Source organism: Limulus polyphemus, unplaced genomic scaffold (genome assembly GCF_000517525.1).
Source record: "Limulus polyphemus unplaced genomic scaffold, Limulus_polyphemus-2.1.2 Scaffold2676, whole genome shotgun sequence".
Classification (NCBI taxonomy): domain Eukaryota; kingdom Metazoa; phylum Arthropoda; class Merostomata; order Xiphosura; family Limulidae; genus Limulus; species Limulus polyphemus.
In genome coordinates this window covers 16,431-25,278 of record NW_013668286.1, presented here as the reverse complement: position 1 = coordinate 25,278, position 8,848 = coordinate 16,431, and the positions used below count along the sequence as shown (strand labels likewise).

The 8,848-nt window shown below is 34.2% G+C and overlaps 1 protein-coding gene across 1 annotated transcript in view; it reads left to right on the top strand.

Moving 5' to 3' along the window:
* The window catches only part of LOC106467607 (paramyosin-like), a 34,555-nt gene extending 26,064 nt beyond the window's left edge, over nucleotides 1-8,491 (top strand). The window contains exons 12-16 of the mRNA XM_013927971.2: nucleotides 273-401; nucleotides 1,137-1,301; nucleotides 4,820-5,026; nucleotides 6,013-6,213; nucleotides 7,509-8,491. Of these exons, the coding sequence (XP_013783425.1) occupies nucleotides 273-401; nucleotides 1,137-1,301; nucleotides 4,820-5,026; nucleotides 6,013-6,213; nucleotides 7,509-7,709 (903 nt within the window). The 3' untranslated portion in view covers nucleotides 7,710-8,491. The remainder of the gene's footprint in view (nucleotides 1-272; nucleotides 402-1,136; nucleotides 1,302-4,819; nucleotides 5,027-6,012; nucleotides 6,214-7,508) is intronic.
* The last annotated feature ends 357 nt before the right edge of the window (nucleotides 8,492-8,848 follow it).

Sequence of the window (8,848 nt, the reverse complement as noted above, 5' to 3'; positions counted from 1 at the left end):
AAACACAGTTCTTACACTCCGCCCACCTGTTATGATAGCTGACTGTTTTTTAACACAATACTATTCCGTGTCCTTTTCAAAGTCGGTGATAACCTTCAGTATCTAGAAGTTATTCACTTCTAATTTTTCTAACAAAAGGTAAACTAAAATAAATGCATTTTCTTATTGTTTCTGCACGTTAGTATCTCCAGTCTAACAACGGCGAGGTACCTGTCAGCTTCAACATGCTGTTGAATTGTTGAGTGTATTTTCTTATTTTTTCTGTTCGATAGGAGCTTCAGTCTCATTACGACGAGATACATCGTCAGCTTCAACAGACTGTTGACCAACTGGGAGTGGCTCAGCGACGCTGTCAAAGCCTGCAGGCCGAACTGGATGAAATTAGGGTGACCCTAGATTCTGTGAGTGCTATTCTCTTTGTTATATTTTTCACGTGACTAACATGACTCTCAACAGAAAAGTGATGAAAAGAACTGTCTTAGTTACATCACTAGCTGTATTGTTGTAAGCTATATTTTTAATATTTTACTTTATATTTTTGTTTCCTAGAGGGCCCATGACGCAATACCTCGAAATTTCATTAACAATATAATCTAGAAATTTCGTATAGTATACAGAAACAAAAGTACGTACAAAAATAAGTAATCAGTGAAACAGTGAGTAATCAATGAATGATTCATTTTAGTGTTAATAGTGAGAGTTATCGCATCTATTCAGTTACTCGGTGTGTTTGTTTATTGATCAATTAGCTTTGCGAAGTAATTTTATAAATAAGTTAGACGTATCTACCATTAGTCTTGGAGTTTATGTTGAAAAGTTTATTTATGAAACTAGTCATACAAGTAGGCGTGGCCGTAACATATGTTTGTTCAATAAATTAATTATTATTAAATAATCAATTGATTATTATTATTATTAACAAATAATCCAAAAGAACCTGCCGAACGAAAGAACATGTTCCAAGAGTATAAATAATTTTAGATTTTATTAGCTACCCTAAAGGACTGTGGGTTGAAACTTTGTCCACTTTTAATACGCTAACAATTTTACAAACAATTCTTCTTAGCTTTTACTTTAATTATAACGCTTTTGTCTTGCTGTTTTTAACTTTTGAATGCTTTATTTTCTATTTCTAGGAAATACGATCAAAGAAATCACTCGAGCAGTCCTTGGAAGAATCCCACACTCGTATCAACGAGCTGACTACAATTAACGTTAATATCACATCTGCTAAAACGAAGCTGGAGAATGAATTATCTGCATTGCAGGCTGACTATGATGAGATCCATAAAGAACTTAGGGTAAGCTTTCTACCTTTGCATGACCTATTATAATGCGAGAGCATCAATGGTAGAGTTGAGATTAACACAGGTAAACAGACTCCGGCCACCATCTAGTACTATTTCTTTTGTAGTTGTTTTTTTTATTGCTGCAGCGCTGGAAGGAAGGGAATAGCTATGAAAAAATAACATTTGTCAAACTTTCTTCTCAGTGAACACCGAGAACAACCCACATCAACTAATAGTCGTTAGAATTTGGGCAAAGTTAAAACTAGAACTCATATTGGCTTAACTATTATTATTTTCAATACTAGATTTACTTAAAACTATCTTAAGAGCATTCTTCGAAATTTACACCGAAGTAAATTTACGTTAATTATCCGTGTAATTTATTTCACAATTGAATAATTTCTTAAATGAAAGCAGTGTTTCTCAGAAGTGGTTTGTTTTTCGATCTTTTTTTCTTCTTTGTTTTTGAATTTCATGCAAAGCTACTTGAGGGATATCTGCGCTAGACATCCCTACTTTGGAAGCGACAGACTAGCAGGAAAGCAGCTAGTCAACGCCACCCACCGCCAACTCTTGGCTAATCATATACTAATGAATACTGGGATTTATTGTCATATTATAACGTCCCCATGGTTGAAATAGCGAGCATATTCGGTGACGGGGTTTCGAACCCGTGCCCTAACCATCAGGCCACGTTAAGCCTGATATTTGATGTGAAACAAGTATTTTAGGTACAGATGAAGTTCAAATACTTATGAGTAATTATTGGCTATCAAAATTATTAAAATCCTCAAAAATTAACATGTTTTATGTATCCTGAAAACGGTCAGTAGTCCTTACAACCCCAGTAATTAATACAGGGGAAAAAACAATCAGTAATATTTAGAACTGTAAGTAACGTCATATAATCAAAAATATAATATATTCTTTTCTATAAATAATTATACATATTTAAGTATTAAATAGCACATATCAAACCGCTGCATTTATTTGTTTCATTGGCTTCTGAGGATGGTAGGATACTGTGCGTGTGCGTCATTCACTATACAGGTCTACTGAAAACGGGCATGAATACTTTTAAAAATTAATCCCTCCTGGTCAGCTTTTTCACTTTAGCGTGACTATTTGTAATGTGGTATCTAACTTGTATTTTAAGTGTTCTGCAGATCTTGGTCATACCCAAGAACCTCTGAAAACTTGACGTTGGTCAAAGTTTTGGAAATAGTCACTTTAGAAGGAAATAGCACTAGGAATTTAAATAAGTGTTGAACTCATAAAACATGGTAAACTGATAAAGTAAGATGTTTTAGAACCTATCTCGACCATACCGAAAAATCTCTGAAAGTTTTATGGTCATCAGAGGTCGGGAATTCTGAAAAATATTTCATCACAAGTTTTTTTATAGAATAGATTTATAGTTGGGGTACAAATCGCTCGAGCTTTTAAAGCTTATAAATGAAATTACTTAAAAGTGTCGAGGAGAGAGATTTTTTTAAAATAATATAATGTCACCTATAGATCTGTTCTTAAGCAGAACGTTACACAGTGGGCTATCTGCGCTACGCATACCACTGATATAAAATTACGCTTTTTTATTGTTATATGTCTTCAAACTTGACGCTGAGCCACCAGGTGGCGACACCGGTTACATTAAAACTGATTTTTCTTGACCTCTACACCTTTTAATTATATTACAATAGTTTGTTTGTAATTAAGCACTGAGCTACACAATGGGCTATCTGTGCTCTGCCCACCACGGGTATCGAAACCCAGATTCTAGCGTTGTAAGTCCGCAGACATACCGCTGTGCCACTGGGGGGGGGGGCATTACAATAGTAATATTCTTTATTATTATAATCATATACCGTAGTCAAGCCAGGTTTGGCATGACCTGATGGTTAGAGCGCTCGTCTCGCAATCTATGGGTCGCGAGTTTGAATCCCGTCACCGAGCATGCTCATCCTTTTAGCTGTGGGGGTGTTATAAAGTAACGGTCAATCCCATATTTCATTGATAAGTAGTAGCCCAATAGTTGGTGGTGGGTGGTTTTTACTAGCTGCCTTCCCTCTATTCTATCACTTCTCAATTCTAGAAGCTTTGTGCGAAATTCCACAAACAAACAAAAATAATCAAGTCAAAATACTTCATTTTTATTTCAACTTCTATCTTACTGCAAGTTGATCTTATTTATGAGTTTAAGTGAATTCTGACACAATTAGGAATATTGGCAAATGACTTTATCCAAACATTCCATATGTAAAATTAGGATCAATACTGTTGCAAGTTATATTTTTATATTTTAATTTAGATATTTACTGGAGGGAGCTGCTAATCATCATGATGCATTATCTAGAAAATTAATTTTAATGAAAATTGAGAAGGTTCGTAAAACAAGGGTACGATATATATACAAATTAATCAGTTACGAATTTCAGTAAATTTATGAGTTCACTGTTAGAAATTAACTGTATTGCTTCTGTTCAGTTGCTCGGTCAATTAGTTAAGGAATTTTGTAAATAAGCTCATTTGTGACTTAGGCATACTTATCGTTTCTCTTGAAATCTGTTGAAACGTTGTTTGTGCACGTAGGCTTACAACTACAAGGAAAGTAGCTTGGAGCAAACATTAAGGAATAAATAAACAATTTCTTTATTCTTACATGGACTGGAATTGGCATTATATTTACCAAATAAACCCGCCTAATGATTGAACACGTCGCAAAAATACTTTTGTTATTAGTTTAAATTATTCACAATAATATGGTAGTGATACACCATAGTTTCAGGCCTTGGGCCTAAATTAGAAGCTGTAAGTTACGCGTAAGTGAGCTGCAAATTTCATAACGATAAAAATGGCGAACTACACAAATTTCACGACAACAAGCCTTTGCTTACTCGTAAATGAACTGCAAAGAAGAATAACAATGAAAATGGCAAAACTAAACGATTCTCTTGTTTTGTTATTTTTTAATCACCCCAATAAAAGTTATAAAATTCAAATATGTAATAATTTTTTTTTAATATAATACGAAATGTCACAAAGCAACACACATAAAATGAAAATACTTAAGCGTTATTAACATCGAAGGATTTATAGGTATAATAGCATCAGTACTAAATTTTACAGAGTAAAAGTTATATTTCAGACTTTCAAAATTTGTAGTGAATACTGGAGGGATTTACACATTTTCATAAAATGTTTAGAAAAAAACGACCTTTATACTCTAGATATATATATATAAAAGATTTATTTTTAAAATTGTAACCAACGTTTTAACCAGTTGTGTATATTAACCGTAATGAAGCCGCAAAGGCGAAACGTTGGTTAGAATATTTTAGAATTTTTTTTTTATATATCTGGAGTATATAGGTCGTCTTCTCTAAACCTTATATTTGAGACGAGTTATAACAATAATAAAGAGATCAGTACAAATTAACAAATCTGAAGTTAGTTTTTCAGCCGGTAACTATCGAGTGCCATCCCTGTTTCAGGGACAAAACCTATAAGGTAATCATTACTTGACTTTACAGGCCGCCGACGATCGCGCCAACCGAGCCATAACCGAACTGAAGGTGACCAAGGAACATTTGGTGGAAGAACAGGAAAGATATGTGAAAATCGAGTCTATCAAGAAGACCCTGGAAATTGAAGTTCGCAACCTTCAGATTCGTATAGAGGAAGTGGAAGCTAATGCTTTGGCTGGAGGAAAACGCGTTATTGCTAAATTGGAAACTAGGGTAATTATTTTTTTGTTGCTGCTTCATATTGTTGCAAAACAACATATTTATTACATGACTTTCTAATATACGTTTATCAGAGAAATACAATAAAAGTAAATCTGATACCTTTCGCTACGAAGTTTCGACAAGGTGATTTTCCTACTCAAACATTTTGTTTTATGTATACGTGGGTTTTCTTATAGCAAAGCCACATCCACCGAGGGGAATCAAGCCCCTGATTTTAGCGTTGTAAATCGAATGACGGAGGGACGTCTTTTGGCTACGTCTTTAAAAGATAAATAATGATATACATGTATGTGTGTTTGTATAAGTATATTTCCTTTATAGAAATTGTGGATTATAAACAAGGTGTACAGCGTATGAAACCTAGCTTACTATTACGATAGGCCTTTACTAAACTGCTAAAAATTACGATTCAACTTATAACTCAAAATGTTCTTAAACATAATTTATCTTCTCTTCTTTGGCATACACCTCTTGTAAAGTTAATACGACCATGCTAGTTTGTAATAGCATGAAACTTAGGCGGTGAAACGAAATTTGGGGGGCACCGACAAGGGGGGGGGACCTTATTTGCTATGTTAACTGTGACCATCGACTTTAAAGTTGAAGCCATAAGTTTCCATGATAACTATACATATGCATCTGAACCTCATTCGAAGGGACCCTTCATTTCCACGTCAAAAGATTTGAGGTTTCGCCGCCTATGGCGTGAAAGGTTAATCATGTTCACATTGTCTGTAATGAATGTGATTACAGAATTCTTTGTTTCTGAGGTGCTTCCAATTAAATACCATATACATCATGATTGTTCCAGTTCCACAGTCATTTGTTTAACTACAGACTTCGAATTCGGGATTCTGCTGTTATATTTCTATTAATTTAGATATCCTTGGCAACAGTTGTTCCTAACCTAATATCAAGCTATTTAAGTTAAATTTTAGTAGTAAATTGTAAGTATCGAATTTTACTTCTAAAATTAGATCCGTGATGTGGAAATCGAGCTGGAGGAGGAGAAACGTCGACATGTTGAAACCCAAAAGATCATGCGCAAGAAGGAACACCGCTTGAAGGAGCTTCTACTACAAACTGAAGAGGACCACAGAAATCTCACTGCCTTGAATGATGCTCTTAACAAGGTCGACGAAAAGTGCAAGATGTACAAACGACAGCTCGCTGAGCAGGTGAGAATAAAAAGCTGTTTGCACTAAATGTGGATCGGTGTGAAGTAACATTGTATGTACAAACGTCTTCAAATATTTGGAGCCCTGACACAAAGTATTTATAGAATAGTACCGTTCAGGGCAAGTTGCATCTTGGTTTCTTATGATGTAACGTGTAATAATCCTATTAAGCATCCTAATGCTGATCATATTAGTTAGACACTGGTGAGTATTATAAGATCCTTCCATTATTTCATGAACGTTTTATAGCATTGTTGACAAGAGTAGCTAGTCGAGAGAGAATGACAAACATTCTTTTTCATTGAAGGAAACTTTACCTTTAATCATAGAATATTCATCAATTAAGCTTGAAGAACACCAAGTTTAAAATAGAAAAATAAAATGCGCTTTAACTCCCCAGTTGAAACAAGAATACATGATGTTCATCCTGTTTATCTAATACTTTACTTTAAAAGAATTACGGTGTGCATATTATTGGAATAATAAGTGTAGATCCCTAATACAGCTTTAAAATGTACAGCCAAACCTTTTATTTCCCCGAAAAGGGGCCGAAGGCCGCCTGGAGGGGTCACCTGCTTTAACCACTCACATCACTATATTGTAATGTGTTGTCTGTCAGTCAGTCAGTAGACACTAAAATGACGTCACATAATGGACGCTTAACGTTACAATTTGTACTATCGTGATGTCAGTAAAACGTGCGCATGAGAAGAATTATGCACTCTTTATGGTACAATACAGCATGACATATGAACTTCAAAAGCAAAAAATCAAAATATTTGTTACTCTTATTTTTGGTTTTATTTAGTCTTGAAAGACAACACTTTCTGGGACCCTGCGGTAGAACATCTAATATCTATACCTTTATTTACATCCTTATGGGTAGGAGTTATCACCATTCGTAAGAATACGGACTTAAGGCCAGATATTTATAGTTTAACGTGGTGAGGTTCACAAGTGCAAACGACAGATAGATTTACAGCGTACATATTTATGTGTGTGTGTGCTTGTGAACGTTATTTTGGTAGATGAGCAACAAATCCGTCAGGTTCTTATCCGTGTTTTAGATTTCTGAAAATAGCTAAAGAAAAACCGGTGTCCTTTTTCTTATTTTTGATCTGAGGGTCATGAAATTTCACCATAGTCACTTGTTTTTACAATAGGTTGTACAGGTAATGATAAATTACGTCGGTTCTACGTAACAGTTACATTCCTGTCAAATTGTTGCTTGTTTTTAAAAACATCTCGAAACTACTACATATGTGACTATGTTTTCTTCTTCTTTTCTTCTCCAGGAGGGACTTAGCCAACAGAACCTTACACGAGTACGTCGCTTCCAGCGCGAGCTCGAGACTGCCGAGGAACGTGCTGACCAAGCCGAGAGCAATCTTTCTTTTATCCGTGCAAAGCACCGCTCATGGGTAACAACCAGCCAGGTCCCAGGTGGAATGAGACAAGTGTTTGTTTCCGAGGAACAAACCACAACCCAATATTAAAATGTCGAGAAATCGCGAAAATCCTGTCTTTCGCGATACAATCATTTTATACGCATGCGCATAAAATATAAGAAAACACAGTTAACATCTGTGAGGTAAAATACCCTAAGTGTGAATTCATGCATGTTTTCCTATTTGCAATATTGAAAATTAGGCATTTTATTCCTTTTTAAATGTAAATGTCTGTGATTTGTTTAAATAACCAGCAAAGCCTGCAGGTTTCTGCTTCTGTTTAAAAGAAATAAAGAATTTAGCTTGTTAGATTGTTGTTGTATTTGCAAGTATGTGGCTCTATATCATTGTTCTGATATTTATATGTTGGCCTTATTGTTTTCTGTTTCATTTAGTCTACATTTCCTTGTTCAAGTAAGCTTTCTATGTTTGTAAATGTGGGTGATATGTTAAGGGAACATAATACTCTGTACCTTTAATTATATACAGAATATTAACACGATGAATTGGACTAAACCATGAACAGACCGATTCCAAATAAACCCTTTAAGTCTGATTGGCTATTACTATTCTTTAATGCAAAATTTTCTTTTGTTTCTTATAAAACAAGCTCGATTATGTTTATTTTTTGTTTTGTTTTTTCAGTTTCAGGAGAAAGGTATATATAAATAATTAATTCGTAGATTTTGCTAGAAGAAAACGAAATATGGTATCAATTATTTCAATGTTTACCTCGGGATTCTCTTCAGGAGGCTATAAACACTACGAGATAAAAGTGAGTTTTTTGTGTTTTTTTTTGTTTGTTTGTTTATTTATTTTTACCAAGATAACAGAGCAAGATAATGCAAGAACATTCATAAACCTGTGTATCTTTAATATTTCTCTCTCTATCTTAACAATAAACCAGCTTCAGTGTCAAACTGGTGTGTTTTATCAGGTTAGAAATACATTGAGGTTTCATAGTTACATTATTATAAAAATAAAAACTTAGAAAAGATTCTTATAAGGCAATATTTTTTTTTTACTGTGTCGCTTTTACACTATCTATTTTTTCACAATAATATATTAAAAACCTATATCTCTTCAGTATTACGTTAATCTAAGTCAAGCTACTGAAACTTTCGTCAATTATTAAAATTATTGAAAGGTAGTCATTAAAATGAGAATTTTTTTTTTCTAAGAGTAAC